General features: G+C 38.8%; 1 protein-coding gene across 1 annotated transcript in view; it reads left to right on the top strand.

Moving 5' to 3' along the window:
• KLHL32 (kelch like family member 32) overlaps nucleotides 1–20,985 on the top strand; it is a 268,165-nt gene that overhangs the window by 226,307 nt on the left and 20,873 nt on the right. Inside the window, exons 9-11 of the mRNA XM_027090215.1 lie at nucleotides 13,892–13,950; nucleotides 17,086–17,278; nucleotides 18,949–19,043. Of these exons, the coding sequence (XP_026946016.1) occupies nucleotides 13,892–13,950; nucleotides 17,086–17,278; nucleotides 18,949–19,043 (347 nt within the window). The remainder of the gene's footprint in view (nucleotides 1–13,891; nucleotides 13,951–17,085; nucleotides 17,279–18,948; nucleotides 19,044–20,985) is intronic.

Genomic DNA, 20,985 nt, shown 5'->3' with positions numbered 1-20,985 from the left:
CCCTTTTCCCTCTGGTGACCACCAGTTCTCTGTACCTATGAATCTGTTTGTTTTGTTTGTTCGTTTGATTTGTTTTTTAGATTCTACATATAAGTGAAATCATACAGTATTTGTCTTTCTTGGTCTGACTATTTTCCTTAGCATAATACCCTCTAGATCCAACTGTGTTGTCACAAATATAAGGATTTCATTCTTTTTTATGGCTGAGTAATATTCCATTACATATATCACATCTTCCTTATTCATTCATCCATCAGTGGACACTTAGGTTTCTTCCATATGTTGGCTGTTGTAAATAATGCTGCAATGAACATAAACATAGGGGTGCATATGTCTTTTTGAATTAGTGTTTTCGTTTTCTTTGGATAAATACCCAGAAATGGAATTGCTGGATGATAAGGTAGTTCTGTTTTTAATTTATTGAGGAATTTCCATACTGTTCTCCATAGTGGCTGCAACAACCTAAATTCCCACCAACAGTGCACAAAAGTCCCCTTTTTCTATATCCTTGACAACACTTGTTATTTCTTGTCTTTTTGGTAATAGCCATTTTGACATGTGTGAGGTGGTTTTGATTCATTTCCCTGTTGATTAGTGATGTTGAGCATCTTTTCATGTGTCTGTTGGCCATCTGTATTTCTTCCTTAGAAAAATATCTGTTCAGGTTGTCTGCTCATTTTTCAATCAGATTATCTATTTTTTGATATTAAGTTGTGTGAGTTATTTATATATTTTGAATATTAACCCCTTATGGGATATATCATTTGCAAATATCTTCTTCCATTCAGGAGGCTGCCTTTTTGTTTTGTTGATGATTTCCCTTGCTGTGAAAAAGCTTTTTAGTTTGATATAGTCCCATTTGTTTTTTTTTTTTTTTGCTTTTGTTTACATTGACTGGAGAGGCAAATTCAAAAATACTGCTAAGAGTGATATCAAAGAGTGTATTGCCTATGTTTTCTTCTAGGAGTTTTTATGGTTTCAGGTCTTACATTTAAGCCTTTAATCCACTTTGCGTTTACTTTTGTGTGTGGTATAAGAAAGTGGTCTAGTTTCGTTCTTTTGCATGTACCTGTCCAATTTTACCAACACCATTTATCAGTGAGACTGTGTTTTACCCAAAGTATATTTCTAGCTTCTTTTTGATAGATTAATTGACAAAAGAAGCATGGCTTTCTTTCTGGGCTCTCTATTTTGTTCCATTGATCTATGTGTCTGTTTTTATACCAGTGCCATACAGTTTTGATAACTATAGCTGTATAGTACAGTTTGAAATTAGGGAGTGTGATACTTCCAGCTTTGTTCTCCTTTCTTAATATTGCTTTGGCTATTTGGGGTCTTTTCTGGTTTGTTACAAATTTTAGGATTATTTATTCCAGTTCTATAAAAACTGCCATTGGTATTTTGTTTCTTTTTCTTTCTTTCTTTTGAATTTTATTTTATTTATTTTTTTATACAGCAGGTCCTTATTAGTTATCCATTTTATACATATTAGTGTATACATGTCAATCCCAATCTCCCAATTCATCACACACACACCCCCACCACCACCACCACTTTCGCCCCTTGGTGTCTATATGTTTGTTCTCTACATCTCTGTCTCTGTTTCTGTCCTGCAAACCGGTTCATCTGTACCATTTTTCTAGATTCCACATACATGCGTTAATATACGATATTTGTTTTTCTCTTTCTGACTTACTTCACTCTGTATGACAGTTTCTAGATCTTTCCACATCTCTACAAATGACCCAGTTTTGTTCCTTCTTATGGCTGAGTAATATCTCATTGTATATATGTACCACATCTTATTTATCCATTCGTCTGTCGAAGGGCATTTAGGTTGCTTCCATGACCTGGCTATTGTAAAGAGTGCTGCAATGAACATTGGGGTGCATGTGTCTTTTTGAATTACGGTTTTCTCTGGGTATATGCCCAGTAGTAGGATTGCTGGGTCATATGGTAATTCTATTTTTAGTTTTTTAAGGAACCTCCGTACTGTTCTCCACAGTGGCTGTATCAATTTACATTACCACCAAAAGTGCAACAGGGTTCCCTTTTCTCCACACCCTCTCCACCATTTGTTGTTTGTAGATTTTCTGATGATGCCCATTCTAACTGGTGTGAGGTGATACCTCATTGTGGTTTTGATCTGCATTTCCCTAATAATTAGTGATGTTGAGCAGCTCTTCATGTACTTCTTGGCCATCTGTATGTCTTCTTTAGAAAAATATCTGATTAGGTCTTCTGCCCATTTTTTGATTGGGTTATTTCTTTTTTTAATATTGAGCTGCATGAGCTGTTTATATATTTTGGAGATTAATCCTTTGTCCTTTGATTCGTTTGCAAATATTTTCTCTCATTCTGAGGGTTGTCTTTTAGTCTTGTTTGTAGTTTCCTTTGCTTTGCAAAAGCTTTTAAGTTTCATTAGGTCCCATTTGTTTATTTTTGTTTGTATTTCCATTACTCTAGGAGGTGGATCAAAAAAGATCTTGATGTGATTTATGTCAAAGAGTGTTCTGCATATGTTTTCCTCTAATAGTTTTATAATGTCTGGTCTTACATTTAGGTCTCTAATCCATTTTGAGTTTATTTTTGTGTACAGTGTTAGGGAATGTTCTCATTTCATTCTCTTATATGTAGCTGTCCAGTTTTCCCAGCACCACTTATTGAAGAGACTGTCTTTTCTCCATTGTATATCCTATGCTTCCTGTCATAGACTAGTTGACCATAGGTGTGTGGGTTTATCTCTGGGTTTTCTATCCTGTTCCATTGATCTATATTTCTGTTTTCGTGCAAGTACCATATTGTCTTGATTACTGTAGCTTTGTAGTATGGTCTGAAGTCAGGGAGTCTGATTCCTCCAGCTACGTTTTTTTCCCTCAAGACTGCTTTGGATGGGCTTCCCTGATGGCACAGTGGTTGAGAATCTGCCTGCCAATGCAGGGGACATGGGTTCGAGCCCTGGTCTGGAAAGATCCCACATGCCATGGAGCAACTAAGCCCGTGCACCACAACTACTGAGGCTGCACTCTGGAGCCCGCGAGCCCCAACTACTGAAGACTGCACACCTAGAGATGCAGGCTCCGCAACAAGAGAAGCCACCGCAATGAGAAACCTGTGCACCGCAATGAAGAGTAGCCCCCCCACTCGCCACAACTAGAGAAGAGCCCGTGCGCAGCAACAAAGACCCAACACAGCCAAAAATAAATAAATTTATTTTTTTAAAAAAAAGACTGCTTTGGCTATTCAGGGTCTTCTGTGTCTCCATACAAATTTTAAGATTTTTTGTTCTAGTTCTGCAAAAAATGCCACTGGTAATTTGATAGGGATTGCGTTGAATCTGTAGATTGCTTTGGGTAGTATGTCATTTTCACAATATTGATTCTTCCAATCCAAAAACATGGTATATCTCTCTATCTGTTTGTGTCATTTTTGATTTCCTTCATCAGTGTCTTATAGTTTTCTGAGTACATGTCTTTTACCTCCTTAGGAGGGTTTATTCCTAGGTATTTTATTCTTTTTGTTGCAATGGTGAATGGGATTGTTTCCTTAATTTCACTTTCTGATCTTTTGTTTTTAGTGTATAGGAATGCAAGAGATTTCTGTGCATTAATTTTGTATCCTGCAACTTTACCAAATTCATTGATTAGCTCTAGTAGTTTTCTCATGGCATCTTTAGGATTCTCTATGTACAGTATCATGTCATCTGCAAATAGTGACAGTTTTACTTCTTCTTTGCCAATTTGTATTCCTTTTATTTGTTTTTCTTCTCTGATTGCCATGGCTAGGACTTCCAAAACTATGTTGAATAACAGTGGCGAGAGTGGACATTCTTGTCTTTATGTTAGAGGAAATGCTTTCAGTTTTTCACCATTGAGAGTGATGTTTGTTGTGGGTTTGTCATATATGGCCTTTATTATGTTGAGCTAGGTTCCGTCTATGCCCACTTTCTGTAGAGTTTTTTTTTTTTTTTATCACAAATGGGTGTTGAATTTTGTCAAAAGCTTTTTTCTGCATCTATTGAGATGATCATATTGTTTTTATTCTTCTGTTTCTGATATGGTGTATCACATTGACTGATTTGCATATATTGAAGAATCCTTGTATCCCTGGGATAAATCCCACTTGATCATGGTGTATTATCCTTTTACTGTGTTGTTGGATTCTGTTTGCTAGTAGTTTGTTGAGGATTTTTGCGTCTATATTCATCAGTGATATTGGCCTGTAATTTTCTTTTTTTGTAGTATCTTTGTCTGGTTTTGGTATCAGGGTGATGGTGGCCTCATAGAATGAGTTTGCAGAGGAGTGTTCCTTCCTCTGAAAATTTTTGGAAGAGTTTGAGAAGGATGGGTGTTAGCTCTTCTCTAAATGTTTGATAGAATTCACCTATGAAGCCATCTGGTCCTGGACTTTTGTTTGTTGGAAGATATTTAATCCCAGTTTCAATTTCATTAGTTGTGATTGGTCTGTTCATATTTTCTACTTCTTCCTGGTTCAGTCTTGGAAGGTTATGCCTTTCAAAGAATTTGTCCATTTCTTCCAGGTTGTCCAGTTTATTGGCACAGAGTTGCTTGTAGTAGTGTCGTAGGATGCTTTGTATTTCTGCAGTATCCATTGTAACTGCTCGTTTTTCATTCTAATTTTATTGATTTGAGTCCTCTCCCTCTTTTTATTGATGAGTCTGGCTAAAGGTTTATCAATTTTGTTTATCTTCTTAAAGAACCAGCTTTTAGTTTTTTTGACCTTTGTTATTGTTTTCTTTGTTTCTATTTCATTTATTTCTGCTCTGATATTTATGATTTCTTTCCTTCTAGTAATTTTGAGTTTTGTTTGTTCTTCTTTCTCTAGTTCCTTTGGGTGTTGTAAGGTTAGATTGTTTATTTGAGGTTTTTCTTGTTTCTTGAGGTAGGCTTGTATTGCTATAAACTTCACTCTTAGAACTGCTTTTGCTGCATCCCATAGGTTTTGGATCATCCTGTTTTCATCATAATTTGTCTCTAGTTATTTTTTGATTTCCTCTTTGATTTCTTCAGTGATCTCTTGGTTATTTAGTAACGTATTGTTTAGCCTCCTGGTGTTTGTGTTTTTTATGTTTTTTTTCCCTGTAATTGATTTCTAATCTTATAGGGTTATGGTCCGAGAAGATGCTTGATATGATCTCAGTTTTCTTAAGTTTACCAAGTCTTGATTTGTGACCCAATATGTAATCTATAATGGAGAATGTTCCATGTGCACTTGAGAAGATAGTATAATCTGCTGTTTTTGGATGGAATGTCTTATAAATGTCAATTAGATCTATCTGGTGTATTGTGTCATTTAAAGCTTGTGTTTCCTTATTAATTTTCTTTCTGGATGATCTGTCCATTGGTGTAAGTGAGGTGTTAAAGTCCCCCACTATGACTGAGTTACTGTCAATTTCCTCTTTTATAGCTGTTAGCAGTTGCCTTATGTATTGAGGTGCTCCTATGTTGTGTGCATATATATGTATAATTGTTATATCTTCTTCTTGGATTGATCGCTTGATCATTATGTAGTGTCCTTCCTTGTCTCTTGTAACATTGTTTATTTTAAAGTCTATTTTATGTGATATGAGTATTGCTACTCCAGCTCTCTTTTGATTTCCATTTGCATGGAATATCTTTTTCCATCCCCTCAATTTCAGTCTGTATGTGTCCCTAGGTCTGAAGTGGGTCTCTTGTAGACAGCATATATATGGGTTTTGTTTTTGTATCCATTCGGTGAGCCGGTGTCTTTTGGTTGGAGCATTTAATCCATTCACATTTAAGGTAATTATCGATATGTATGTTCCTTTTACCATTTTCTTAATTGTTTTGGGTTTGTTTTTGTAGGTCCTTTTCTTCTCTTGTGTTATCCACTTAGAAGTTCCTTTAGCGTTTGTTGTAGAGATGGTTTGGTGGTGCTGAATTCTCTTGGCTTTTGCTTGTCTGTAAAGTTTTTGATTTCTCTCTTGAATTTGAATGCGATCCTTGCCGGGTAGGGTAATCTTGGTTGTACGTTCTTCCCTTTCATCACTTTAAATATATCGTGCAACTGCTTTCTGGCTTGTAGAGTTTCTCCTGAGAAATCAGCTGTTAACCTTATGGGAGTTCCCTTGTATATTATTTGTCGTTTTTCCCTTGTTGCTTTCAATAATTTTTCTGTCTTTAATTTTTGTCAATTTGATTACTGTGTGTCTCCGCGTGTTTCTCTTTGGGTTTATCCTGCCTGGGACTCTCTGTGCTTCCTGGACTTGGGTGACTACTTCCTTTCTCATGTTAGGGAAGTTTTCGACTATAATCTCTTCAAATATTTTCTCGGGTCCTTTCTCTCTTCTCCTTCTGGGACCCCTATAATGCAAATGTTGTTGCGTTTAATGTTGTCCCAGAGGTCTCTTAGGCTGTCTTCATTTCGTTTCATTCTTTTTTCTTTATTCTGTTCTGTGGCAGTGAATTCCACCATTCTGTCTTCCAGGTCACTTATCTGTTGTTCTGCCTCAGTTATTCTGCTATTGACTCCTTCTAGTGTATTTTTCATTTCAGTTATTGTTTTGTTCATCTCTGTTTGTTTGTTTTTTAATTCTTCTAAGTGTTTGTTCTTTAATTCTTCTAGGTCTTTGTTAAACATTTCTTGCATCTTCCCGATCTTTGCCTCCATTCTTTTTCCTAGGTCCTGAATCACTTCACTGTCATTATTCTGAATTCTTTTTCTGGAAGGTTGCCTATCTCCACTTCATTTAGTTGTTTTTCTGGGGTTTTATGTTGTTCCTTTATCTGGTACATAGCCCTCTGCCTTTTCATTTTGTCTTATCTTTCTGTGAATGTGCTTTTCCTTCCCCAGGCTGCAGAATTGTAGTTCGTCTTGCTTCTGCTGTCTGCCCTCTGGTGGATGAGGCTATCTAAGAGGCTTGTGCAAGCTTCCTGATGGGAGGGACTGGTGGAGGGTAGAGCTGGCTGTTGCTCTGGTGGGCAGAGCTCAGTAAAACTTTAATCCACTTGTTTGCTGATGGGTGGGACTGGCTTCCCTCCTTCCTGGTTGTTTGGCCTGAGGTGACCCAGCACTGGAGACTACCCAGATCTTTGTTGGGCCTAATGGTGGAATCTGGGAGGGCTCATGCCAAGGAGTACTTCCCAGAACTTCTGCTGCCAGTGTCCTTGTCCCCACGGTTAGACACAGCCACCCCCCGCCTCTGCAGGAGACCCTCCAAAACTAGCAGGTAGGTCTGGTTCAGTCTCCTGTGGGGTCACTGCTCCTTTCCCTGGGTCCTGATGCACACACTACTTTGTGTGTGCCCTCCAAGAATGGAGTCTTTATTTACCACAGTCCTGTCTTAGTCCTGCAATCAAATCCCGCTAACCTTCAAAGTCTGATTCTCTTGCAATTCCTCCTCCCATTCCTGGACCCCCAGGTTGGGAAGCCTGATATGGGGCTCAGAACCTTCACTCCAGTGGGTGGACTTCTGTGGTATAAGTGTTCTCCAGTTTGTGAGTCACCCACCCAGCATTTATGGGATTTGATATTATTGTGATTATGCCCCTCCTACTGTCTCATTGCAGCTTCTCCTTTGTCTTTGGATGTGGGGTATCTTTTTTGGTGAGTTCCAGTGTCTTCCTGTCGATGATTGTTCAGCAGTTAGTTGTGATTCTGGTGCTCTGGCAAGAGGGAGTCGCCATTGGTATTTTGATAGGGATTGCATTTAATTTGTAGATTGCTTTGGGTAGTATGGACATTTTAACAATATTAATTCTTCTTATCCATGAGTAAATATGGTATGTCTTTCCATTTATTTGTGTTATCTTCATTTTCTTTCATCAGTATCTTATAGTTATCAGAAGTACAGGTGTTTTCCTCCTTGGTTAAATTTATTCCTAAGTATTTTATTCTTTTTGATGCAGTTGAAAATGGGATTTTCTTTATTTCTTTTTCTGATAGTTTGTTATTAGTGTACATAGATGCAGAAGATTTATGTATGTGAATTTTGTATCCTGCAAATTTACTGAAGTCATTTATTAGTTCTAATAGTGTTTTGGTTGGAGTCTTTAAGATTTTCTGTATGTAAGTATCGTGTCACCTGCAAATAGTGAAAGTTTTACCTATTCCTTTCCAATTTGAATGCCTCCTCTCTCCCCCCCACCCATTGCTAGTGCTAGGATTTCTAATACTGTGTTAAATAACAGTGGCAAGAGTGGGCATCCTTATCTTCTCCCTGATCTTAGAGGAAAATATTTCAGCTTTTTACCTTGGATTTATGTTAGGTGTGGGTTTGTCATATGTGGTCCTTTTTACGGTGAAGTATGTTCCCTCTATACCCACTCTGTTGTGAAAGTGTTTAACATAAATCGATGTTGAATTTTGTCAAATTATTTTTCTTCATCTATTGCGTGTTTGTGTTTTTTCCAGTTTTCTTCTTATAATTGATTTCTAGTTTCATACTGTTGTTGGTCAGAAAAGTAGCTTGATAATGATTTAAATCTCCTTAAATTTATTGAGAGTTTTTTGTGGACTAATGTGATTTATCCTGAAGAATGATCCATGTGCCCTTGAAAAGAATCTGTATTCTGCTGGTTTTGGATGAAAGGTTCTGTGTATCTATTAAGGCTGTATGGCCTCATGTGTCGTTTAAGGGCAATATTTCCTTACTGATTTTCTGTCTAGATCATCTATCCATTGATGCAAGTGGGGTGTTAAAGTCCCCTACTATTGTATTACTGTCAATATCTCCTTCATGTATGTTAATATTTGCTTTATGTATTTAGGTGCTCCTGTGTTGGGTGCATAAATATTTATGTGTCATATGCTCTTGTTGGATTGATGCCTTTATTATTACATAACACCTTTTTTGTCGCTTGTTGCAGTCTTTGTTTTAAAGTCTATTTTGTATGATATAAGTATTGCTATCCCAATTTTCTTTTCATTTCCATTTACATGGAGTATGTTATTCCATCCCTTCACTTTTAGTCTGTGTTTGTGTTTAGATCTGGAGTGATTCTCCTATAGGGTGTGTGTGTGTGTGTGTGTGTGTGTGTGTATCTTGTTTTTTTTATCCATTCAGCTACCCTCTTTTGATTGGATCACTTAGTCTCTTTACATTTGAAGTGATTATTGATAGGTATGCACTTATTGCTATTTTGCTAATTTTTTTCTGGGTGTTTTTATAGTTCTTCCCTCTTCTTTCTTCTTCTATGTTCTCTTCCCTTGTGACTTTCTTTAGTAATATGTTTGCTTTCCTTTCTTTTTATTTTTTGTGTATTTGTTATAGGTTTTTGGTTTTTGGTTACCATGAGGTTCCTGTAGTAACAATCTGTTTATAGCTGTTTAAATTAATGGTCACTTAAATTAGAGTGCATTCTAAAAGCACTGCATTTTTGTCCATCCTCCACATTTTATGTTTTTGATGTTATCTTTTACATCTTTTTATTTTGTGTATCACTTAACTAATTATTTTAGATATAGATGATTTTACTACCTTTGTCTTTTAACCTTCATACTAGCTTTGTAGGTGGTTCTTATCCACCTTTACTGTATGTTTGCTTTTACCAGTGAGATTTTTTCTTTCATAATTTTCTTGTTTCTAGTTATGGCCTTTTCTTTTTTGCTTGAAGAAATTCCCTTAACATTTCTTGTAATGTTGGTTTAGTGGTGATGAACTCCTTTAGGTTTTTTTTTTTGTGGTACGCGGGCCTCTCACTGTTGTGGCCTCTCCCGCTGCGGAGCACAGGCTCTGGATGTGCAGGCTCAGCGGCCATGGCTCACGGGCCCAGCCACTCCACAGCATGTGGGATCTTCCCGGACCGGGGCACGAACCCGTGTCCCCTGCATCGGCAGGCGGACTCTCAACCACTGTGCCACCAGGCAAGCCCTCCTTTAGCTTTTATTTGTGTAGTAAACTCTTCAGTTCTGAAAGATATTACTTCAATTCTGAAAGATAAACTTGCCAGGTAGTGTCTTCTTGGTTGTAAGTTTTTTTCCTTTCAGTACTTTGAATATATTGTGCCAGTTCCTTCTGGACTATAAATTTTGTGCTGAAAACTCAGCTCATTATCTTATGGGGGTTCCCTTGTAAGTAACTAGTTGTTTTTCTCTTGATGCTTTTAATATCTTCTCTTTAACTTTTGACATTTTAATTGTAATGTGTCTTGGTGTGGGTCTCTTTGGTTTCATCTTGTTTGGGACTCTGTACTTCATGGACTTGGATGTCTGTTTCCTTCATCAGGTTAGGGAAGTTTTTTAACCATTATTTCGTCAAATAGGTTTCCTGTCCCCATTTCTCTCTTTTCTCCTTCTGGGACCCCTTTGTTGTGAATTTTAGTAAGCTTGATGTTGTTCCAGAGGTCCGTTAAACTCTTTTTTCTTTTTGGTGTTCTGATTGGATGATTTCCACTACCCTGTCTTCCAGTTGGTTGATCCATTCTTCTGCATCTGCTGTTGGTTCCCTCTGGTGTATTTTTCATTTCCGTTATTGTATTCTTCAGTTCTGATTGGTTCTGTTTTACATTTTCTCTTTGTTGAAAGTTCTCATTGTGTTCCTCCATTCTTCTCCTCAGTTTGGTGAGCATCATTTTGGCTATTCCTTTGAACTCTTTATCTGGTAATTTGCTTATCTCCATATTGTTTAGTTGTTTTTCTGAGGATTTGTTCTTTTTGTTTGGAAGGTCTCTTCGTTTTGCCTAACTCTCTGTGGTTGTTTCTTTGTATTAGGTATATCAGCTAGGTCTCTCCGTTTGAAAGAGTGGCCTTATGTAGGTGTCCTATGGGGCTCAGTGGTGCAATCTCCCCTGCTTACCCGAGCCAGGAACTCTAGGGGTTTCCCCTGTGTGGGATAGCTGTGCCTTCCTGTTTTGTTTGGGCTGTGATTGGTGCAGGTGTGCTGGTGGGTGGGGCTGGCCCCCAGCATGAGTGGCTGCAAGGCCTGGCCATGACTGTTACAGGTGCACTGTTTATGGGACTGGTCTCCAGTGTGGTAGATACCTTGGTGAGACACCGGTCAGTGCTGGATGGAGCAGCTCACTTGATAGGGTGAGGCAGGAGCTGCTTTGGAGGGGCCAGCTGAGACAGGCCGGTTGGGCAGGGCTGATCCTCAAGGGATGCTGGGGCAGGGTGGATGGTGTTAGCTAGGTTGACTGAGCGTGACAAAAATGGTGCCCACCTGTGCTGGGCCAGCTAGGTGGAAGGAAAGTAAAAAGATGCCTGCCAGCACTTCTGTCCCTAGAGAAAGTTCCACCAGATTGTTGCTCCTTTGGCATATGCCCTAAAATTAGTCAGTGAATCTCCTTCTCATATGGCCCAGGTACTTTTCAAGCTGCTGCCTTTGCACTGGGACTTGGAGTGAGTGAGTTTGTGTCCAAGCCCTTCAAGAGCAGTCTCGGTTTCCCACATCCCTCTGGCTCTCCTGAATATAATCCTCACTGTTTTTCAAAGCTGCACATTATTGGGGCTTGTTTCCTGGTGCAGGTCCTCTGGGCTGGGAATCCCAATGTGGGGCTCAGACTCCTTGCTCATCAGGGGCTACCACCACTGTGGTTGTGATATCCCTCCCACTTGTGGTTGCTGTACCCAGTGTGTGGGTTCTGACTAGGCTACATTTGTGTCCCTACTTCTCATCTCAACATCCTTAGTTGCAGAAAATCTGTTCTGCTAGTCTTCAGGTCATTCTCAGAGATTTGTAGTTACCGTTTTGGTGTGTTTGTGGGAGGAGGTAAGCTCAGGATCTTCCTACTCTGCTTTCTTGATCCTGCCCCAGTACACATTTTTTAAAATCAAAAAATTTCCCTATGAAACTTATAGTTTGGCTCAATTTTAGATCTTTATTGCAAAATGAGTTGCTCCTTTGTGATACTTATTAAAATAAGAATGTTATTCATTTTACGCTAGCATCTAGAACTCTGTATAGGGCAATATTTCTAAAGATAGATTTTTTTGGGGGGTTCTCATATTTCTGTTATTTTACTACCTAATATTTAATATCTACTAGTGTTATTTTCTCACTGTGCTCTTTTATGTGTTGTTTTATAGTTTTTCCATTTGGTCATAAAAATTAAAGTAGAATCAATAATTTCTAGGTTTTACAGGTCTCAGTGTACACCCCAAATGTGAAAAGAAGTATGAGGACAAATGGGAGAATCTTAGCTAGAATTGTGATAGGATTTTAGTGGTTCTTGGTCTAGCAGAAGGTCTCAAGTCTTTTGGATCTAAGCTGTTGTCAAGAGGGCTTCAAAAAAGTTGAGAATAACAGCAGCTGTTATCTGCGCTGTCCAATATGGTAGCTAGTAGCCAGGTAAGACTTATATAAGAAAAGCTCATTACCTTATTGAGCACTTGAAGTGTGGCTAATCTGGATTGACTTGTTCTGTGTCAAAAATGCACAGGACTTTGAGGACTCAGTATGAAAGAAAGAATATAAAATAGCTCAATAAGTTTTTATTAATTTTATGTTGAAATGGTAATACTTTGGCTACACAGCAGTTCACCCTTATCTGCAGTTTTGCTTTCTGTGGTTTTAGTTACCCACAATCAAACATGGTCTGGAAATATTAAATGGAAAAATTCCCTAAGTAAACAGTTCGGAAGTTTTAAGTTGTGCACTGTCCTGAATAGCATGATGAAATCTCGTGCCATTCCACTCCATCATGCTCGAGATCCCCAAACATTGACATGGTCTGCTTTTGACATTTAACCATTGACAGCATCATGGCTCCATGACCCAGGGTCACCTGAAGCAGATGATCCTTCCTCTGACGTACTGTCAGAAGGTCAGTAGTCGCCTGATGATATGTCACAATGCTTATATCATTCCCCTCACTTCATCTCATCAAGTAGGTTATCATCTACGTCATCACCAGAAGAAGGAGTACAATACAGTAAGGTATTTTGAGAGAGATACCACATTTACATAACTTTTGTTAGAGTACATGGTTATAATTGTTCAAATTCATTATTAGTTATTGTTGTTAATCTCTAACTGTGCCTAATTTATACATTAAACTTTATCATAGGTATGTATGTATAGGAAAAAACAAAATATATATATGTTTGGTACTATCCACACTTTAAGGCATCTACTGCAGGCCTTGGAATGTGTCCCCCACAGATAAGGGAGCACTTTTTTTTTTTTTTTTTTTTGGGGTACGCGGGCCTCTCACTGTTGTGGCCTCTCCCGTTGCAGAGCACAGGCTCCGGATGCACAGGCTCAGCGGCCATGGCTCACGGGCCCGGCCGCTCCGCGGCATGTGGGATCTTCCCAGACCGGGGCACGAACCCGTGTCCCCTGCATCGGCAGGCGGACTCTCAACCACTGCGCCACTAGGGAAGCCCGGGAGCACTACTTTTTAATGTGAACACTGGGAAGTTTAAAATGGCATATGTAACTCCTGTTTGCGGTTCTTATTCTGTTGGACAGCACTGGCTCTAGATCTCTTTTGATAAGTAATGTATTTTCTTAGATATGGGTCTTCCAAAGAGACATCAAGATATCACTATGTTAGTGCACATAAGACTAGAGCTGTAAAATTACCAAGGTAGCTAAGGACAAGACTTTTCCATATAACTCTGCCCCAGCATAACCTGTACAGAGATTTGTCTAAGTGCGCTATGCTTGCTCCCACTCCCTCACCATACTTCGCCCTTCATTCTGGCCATGCAGAGCAGCTTGACAAAATTGGGGGCCTCCTGGAAATCTCAGCATACTTGTTGCTTGCTCTCAGCTGGATCGCTTCTGAAATGTTTCTTGAAAATGCAACTGCTTCAACAATAAGCTTCTTAATTGTGTCGTGGGTTCACCACGAGGGTATACAAACAGACCCTCAGCAGTAGCTAATTTTCCTTTAATTGTATCTCATTCTCATGTTGGAATATCCCATTTCTTATTCATGAAAGCCTAACACGTGTTAATCCATTACAGGTGGAGTAACTAACACGGCACAATATCAGAACAGACTAATGGTATATGAACCTAACCAGGTAAGACTCATATAAGAAAAGCTCATTACCTTAATTAAAATGAATTTTTAAAGATTGCTACAGTAATTAGGAGTTGGAATGCCAAGTCTATACACACACATGCAACTTAAACTTACATAGAGAAAAGGAAGCATCTGGTTAAACTTTTTGGTTGCCTTTTTTTTCTCACAAAACACAGAATTTCAGCTCTTGTCGTTTTATGCTATACTCAATGCTCAACTTTTTCAGAGTTTTGCATAATGTAGGAAAAAGGGAAAATATATTGATGAGTTAAATGCCTTTATTACCATGTATCTCAAGTGGCTGTTCATCATTGAGGCATCATGAGAAAGGAATTGGATTGTCCTGTTGCCACATCCTTTTAGAAGGCCTGTCATTCTAGGAGGGGAACGTGCTTATGGTTTCCTTATTCCCAAATAAAGTGATAACTTTTATTTAACTCTATATAGTCAACGTATCCCAGGACAGTGTGTAGGACAAATCTGAAGGAGAAGTATCTGAAGAGTTGGCGCATGTTTTTCATCTAAGAGCTGGGCCTGCACTGGGAGTATTTTGATGGTGGCTGTCCCTTCTATCCACTTTTCATGCACACTTAATGACTTTTCTTTCCCCAAAAGAAGAACTATTTTTATTCTCTTTTCCTTCTACCAAAGTATCTGTAACTGTGGCACATGTTTGCTGAATTTTGTCATTTCTATGATTTTGGTAATATAAGTATTTTTCATGATTTTGACAATATTCCAGAATGATTTGATTAGGAGGTTTCATCTTCATCAGCTGAAGATAATGGAACACAAAACAACAGGTTGGCTTTGGCACTCTGGGTTGGGACTAGCCATCAAATATATGTTCAGAGTGACCTCAGTCTATTTAGTATTTTTTAATTTTAACAATTACTTGATTCTGAGTTTAGCGAAGGTATTTCTGTCTTTGCAAGTGTTTCCTGATGTCATTAGAGGCTGTAGGTTTCAGAGACCACATGTCCCTGGGCCGGATGTCCCAAGAGGGATCATTAATTGCAGTTGCTTAAGTTTGGTGCACACGTGGTTAAAGAGGAAGGTGTTAACATTTCTCAGATGAGTTCTGTTTCATGTTTGTACACACATGCTCTTTTTAAAAATTCTGCTGGCATATTGTTTACGGTGGGTACTGGCAAACATCACATCTGCTTGCATCTTGCTCAGAATCTCAATAACTCTATCATTCAGCCCTGGTGCTTATTTCTCTTCTAGGCCTTTGTGGAGAGTCGATAATGCCTGCCATCTGCCACAGAGCACATCGCTACCTGCCAACAGGCAGGCTGGGGTGACCTCTGCTTCCCCAGCACTGATTAGTATTCACACGCTAGCTTATTAGGAATGACCCCACCAGGCCTCTCTGTTTCTTTGCCTTTGCAGCGGTTGGCGGCTCACCTGGCAGGCACGGCAGTGAAGGAAGCTAAAGATATAATCAGGGGATGCAGTCAGGCTTTGCAAACCAGATGGCATCCATAGTCCTGTGGCAGGGGACTGGACTGCTAGTGGAAACATTGATTCCTAGTACTGTGATGGGTTGCCTCATTTTAGAAAGCACCTAAGGAAAGCATCATCAGTCTTGAGTTAAATCCACTCATGCATAATGTATTAAAGATATTTCTTAAGAGAATATCTGAAAGAAAGGTTTGACTGTTTTATTAAAGATACATTTAATTGGAAGGAGGTTCTTAATGTGACATGTTTAAAAAGGGGGGAGCAGATAAATTCAAGCCTTAAAAAACTGGACAAACCATTTTCTTTTTCTCATGTTAGTGTGTCTTTAAAAGAGAAATTACAAATGAGCCAGTCGATAAGCCAATAGTGAATGGACCAATATTTATACAAAACTTTCTTTTTTCCTTCTTCCTTTACAGCTCTGTGAACTGAAATTCTGTGTATTCAAACCATCATACGATTTTTCTGGTCGAAATCCAAATTTTTCTCTGCAAAAAGAAATAATCTATGTTCTTCCTGTATGTTTAGTGTTTATGTAAAAAGAAAATGGTAAGGTTTACTTACCTGACCATTACTTAGCTGAGATTTAAAATTAAAGTCATATTTGATTTTCATCTATTTTTACATTATATTTTAAATAGGAGCCTTATTTGAGAGGGGTTGAGCATACCTTTCTCATTCCTGAGAGTGATCTAGAACCAAAAATTAGAGGTTTCACCATTCCCTAAAGTTACCACAGAACATTGGTCTTCTAACAAAACAGATAACCATGTGCCTGGAAATAACCTTTCCCAATCTGCTGAAGATGTGAGTGTAAATATATTAAAGGCTGTGAGGGGTTTGTTGCTGAATCAAATCTTTTTTTTTTTTTTTTGCGGTACGCGGGCCTCTCACTGCTGTGGCCTCTCCCGTTGCGGAGCACAGGCTCTGGACGCGCAGGCTCAGCGGCCATGGCTCACGGGCCCAGCCGCACTGCGGCGTGTGGGATCCTCACGAACCCGTGTCCCCTGCATCAGCAGGCGGACTCTCAACCACTGTGCCACCAGGGAAGCCCCCACAATAACTTTTTAAAAGTGCATATTATTGGACATATGTGCCAGGCATTGTTCTAAATGCTTTAGGTGTATTAGCTCATTTACTCTTCACAAAAGGCTTGTCAGGTGGGTACTGTTATCTCTGTTTTACAGATGAGGAAACAGGCACACACAGGTTAAGTAAATTGCCAAGGTCACACACAGATGATAAACTCAGGCATTCTGGATCCAGAGCCTGTTTTGTTATCATTATACCACCATACACAGTATACCTAACCATGCACTTGTACTCTTAAGTCATTTGCAGGAGTAAGTTCTCTCAATTGGGAGAAATAACCAATCATGAAAACTTCTAAATTCCCATATGCTCCCCTTACAAATTCAAACTGCAACCCAAGGAAGAGGAAATGCCTTACGTAAGTTGCAAATAGAGTTAGAACATGTGGGCTCTTCTGCACTTGTTCTCAGGCAAGAAGCCCATACCTTTCAAAGTATATAAACAACATTCAAATAGAATGTGATTGACCAACATTAGAGTCCCCACTACTAATGAGGCACTGCTGTTTTCTGCCCTGGAGGTCTCCACTTAACAGAATTCACCTGAGTTTCTTTTTTCTCTTTTTTTGTCTCAGAATAAGTGGATAAGCCGCAGCCCCATGCTGCAGAGGCGGGTCTACCATTCCATGGCTGCTGTTCAAAGGAAGCTTTATGTTCTTGGAGGCAATGACCTGGACTACAATAACGACCGGGTCCTCGTGCGGCATATAGATGCCTACAACATGGACGCTGACCAGTGGACGCGTTGTAATTTTAACCTGTTGACTGGCAAGTACCTTTGATTGAGTAAATCGGGAAAAGCAGAGATTCAGGAAGTTGCCATACTTGTTTTCTTAGATATCCGTAGTGCAGCTGTAAATATTAAGTGCATGGTGGTAGAACAACTTGCTCTTATTACCCAGAAGGGTGTGCATTGTTTATCTCACAAAATCGGACTCAGTCAGGTGGCTGAACATCTGGTTTCTCAGGGCCTGTGTTACCTTTGTGTGTGTTTTCACGTTGCCGAGAGAGACGTGTCAGGTCCATTATTGTCTATCAGTATTCATGTAGGAACATTGGTATAAGTAGGAGGAACCAGGTGTTGAAAGAGGTAATGACTCTTTCCAGAAGCAATTTATTTTTTACTTCTCACTACTTTTAGTCCTCTTATTTCTTGCGAGTGCAGAATGGTCTTCATTGTTTGTCAGTGTCAAATATCGTTTCTGCCTGTATTCTCCTAAAGACAAAACCTTAGAGATGTTCCGTGCATGGGGGTTTGGCAGCACTTCTGGCCACACAGACGCACCCAAGCATTACCACGGGGTAGCACTAGGTAGGGACCATACTCATCCCACAGGGGAATAAAATGAAAGCAGCGAACAGCTTACCCCTGACTTTTTTTTATGAAGTTGAAAATTTGTCCTCCCTTTTCGGCCTACGTGATTAAGATCCCTTCTAGGCTGCTCTAGTAGGAAAATCGCAAACTCGAACGGGTGGGCTGGACTGTTGCCTCAAGACACTTTAATATGCTGAGTGGGCACTCAATCACTCACAGCTGCTGCTACGGAGGCCACAGTGGGGGCATAACCAGTGTGAGAGGTTCAGATGCTTTGTATTGAGCTCCTGTTTTTGCGAAAATGATCTTTGAGGCCCACCTACAAGCACTTAACTCTTAAGTTGCTGTAGTGGTACCTTAGCCCCTTGGTCCCTCGATCTGTGATTCTGTCTGCTATAGGATCCAGCTTATTTATTACCCGAGTCAATCCTGTGTCAGCCCATCAATAAAAAGAGACTATCTCACTCTCTGATGGCCTCCAGGGAAGAATATGTAGTAGTGAGTTATTCTATCTTCTTTTTTAAGTGGGGGGGGAACCTTTCATCATTTTGGCGTGTCAGTATCTAGGGACTACCCAGGCTGGTCCCAGCTCAGGAACTTTAATATAGTCTTAAAACTGTTGTGTATGTAAAGAAAAGAAGGGTAGTAACTTTATCAATCTTTTCTCTCATTTATCTTCATTTGGGGCACACTAGGGGCATGGCTCTGTTTTATTGGCTTCTTGCGGTTGCAGCCATTACAAATGTAAGCACTTGCTTAAAAGCATTTGTAGTACAAGAGGTGTTTTGCATTCCTAAAATATACCATATCAACTAATGGCATACAACATAGTATAAAATTTAGTTCTATGTGGATTATTGCTGTATTTAATGCTGTATTTACTAACTTGGCTGGCTATTAAGTGTTATGGCCGGATTCTGACCCAACACAGAGTCATTCTCTGAGAGTGGTTAATTCTTCCCTCTGAGAACTGGGAGACAGTGATTAGTTGAGGCAGAAATCCTGTGGAATATACAAGTGTGCCACAGAGGGAAATTGTATCCTTCAGTGGCAAAAGGGTTAATGAAGACATGCAAGGAAATGGATTTATTTTTCCTCTTTTATTCACTTCTCTTTACTTTAGGCCAAAATGAATCTGGAGTTGCTGTCCATAATGAGAGAATATATTTAGTGGGTGGATATTCGATTTGGACAAACGAGCCTCTGGCTTGCATCCAGGTGAGTGGTTTAAGTTCCTTTTGGAGTTTGTTCAAGTGGTTCAGTGAGGTTATTTTTGCAATGCTGCTATTGCAGGGAGAGATGTTTACAGGTAGGAAAAAGATTGAGCTTCCTTTGTGCAGCTAGTTCAGCCACTAAACTTCATCCTGCATCCTAAAGATGCTAACTAATAAATGATGGAGCCCTGTTGAAAATAAAGATGGCAGTGAGCTTTGGAAACATGTTATACTGGAAATGGGGAAAGTGGAATGCTTTTTCCTTTCTTTTAAACCAAAACATCTAGAAATCTTGGTAATAGTACTTTCACATCTGCAAAACTTTACAAATGTCTCCTTTCTATACCATTTTCTTATTTTCTGTATTACAATTCATTCAACAAATGCCACCTATGAAGGTGGTGTTCTTTCCTGGCAGAAGTGAGTAGTAGTTGTTTACGATTGGAAGCTTGTATTGCTTCCCGCTTAGAACTGTTTTTACTGTGTTCTGTAGGTGTTTTTATCATGTTTTCATTTTCATTTGTCTCCAGGTAATTTTTTAATTCCTCTTTGATTTCTTCAGTGATCCACTGGTTGTTGAGTAGCATGTAGGTTAGCATCCATGGGTTGTGTTTTTTGCAGTTTTTTCTTACAGTTAATTTTTATTCTAGTAGAGTTGTAGTCATAAAAAGATGCTTGATATGATTCCACTATTCTTAAATTTACCAAGGCTTGTTTTGTGGTCTAGCATGTGATCTATCATGGAGAATGTTCCATGTGCAACTGAAAAGAATGTGTATTCTGTTGCTTTTGGATGGAATGTCCTGTATGTGGCTATTAAGTCCATCTGGTTTGATGCTTCATTTAAGTCCAGTGTTTCTTTATTGATTTTCTGTCTGGGTGATCTGTTCACTGATGTAAGTGGCATGTTAAAATACCCTACTATTATTGTGTTACTGTCGTTATCCCCCTTTATGTCTGTTAATATTAACTTTATGTATTTAGGTGCTCCTATTTTAGGTGCATAGATATTTACAAGTGTTATATCTTCTACTTGGATTGACTTCTTGATCATTATGTAATGCCCTTCTGTGTGTCTTGTACCAGTCTTTGTTTAAACTCTGTTTTGTCTGATATAAGTATTGCTACACTGGCTTTCTTTTGATTTCCATTTGTATGGAAAATCTTTTTCAATCCCCTCACTTTCAGTGTATGCGTGTGTTTAGATATGAAGTGAGTCTCTTGTGAGCAGCATATATATAGGTCTTGTTTTTGTATCCATTCAGCCACTCTGTGTCTTTTGATTGAAGCGTTTAGTGCATTTACATTTAAAGTAATTATCAATATGTATGTTCCTATTGCCATTTTGTTAATTTTGGGGGGGTTGTTTTTGTAGATCTTTCTTCCCCCTTCTTTTGTTCTCTTGTGATTTGATGACTATATTTAGTGTTATGTTTGGATTCCTTTCTCTTTTTTTCTATGTACCTATTGTAGATTTTTGATTACCATGAGGTTTATATATAGCAATCTGTGTATGTGTGTGTGTGTGCATAGTTTTAAAACATACATGTTGTTTTAAGTTGCTGATCTCTTAATTTCAAATGCATTTTAACAACGCTGCATTTGTATTCCCCTCATGATTACTGTTTTTGACATCATGTTTTATATCACATTGTTTTGTGTATCCCTTAACTGCTTATTGTGGATATAAATGAGTTTTACTATTTTTGTGTTTTAACTTTTCTACTGGCTTTCTGTGTGGATGATTTCCTACCTTAACCGTTTGTTTACATTTACTGATGAGCTTTTTCCATTCATAATTTTCATGTTTCTAGTTGTGGCCTTTTAAGTGAAATAGAAAAGAGAAGCTCCTTTAACGTTTCTTGTAAAGCTGGTTTGGTGGTGCTGAACTCTGCTAGCTTTTGCTTGTTTGTAAAACTTTTGACCTCTCCGTTAATTCTAAAAGA

This window comes from Aethalodelphis obliquidens, unplaced genomic scaffold (assembly GCF_003676395.1).
Source record: "Aethalodelphis obliquidens isolate GAN/ISIS:26980383/991018 unplaced genomic scaffold, ASM367639v1 scaffold3, whole genome shotgun sequence".
In the NCBI taxonomy this organism is placed as follows: domain Eukaryota; kingdom Metazoa; phylum Chordata; class Mammalia; order Artiodactyla; family Delphinidae; genus Aethalodelphis; species Aethalodelphis obliquidens.
The sequence above is the reverse complement of the archived record's forward strand: the minus strand, read 5'-3'. Positions and strand labels throughout refer to the sequence as shown.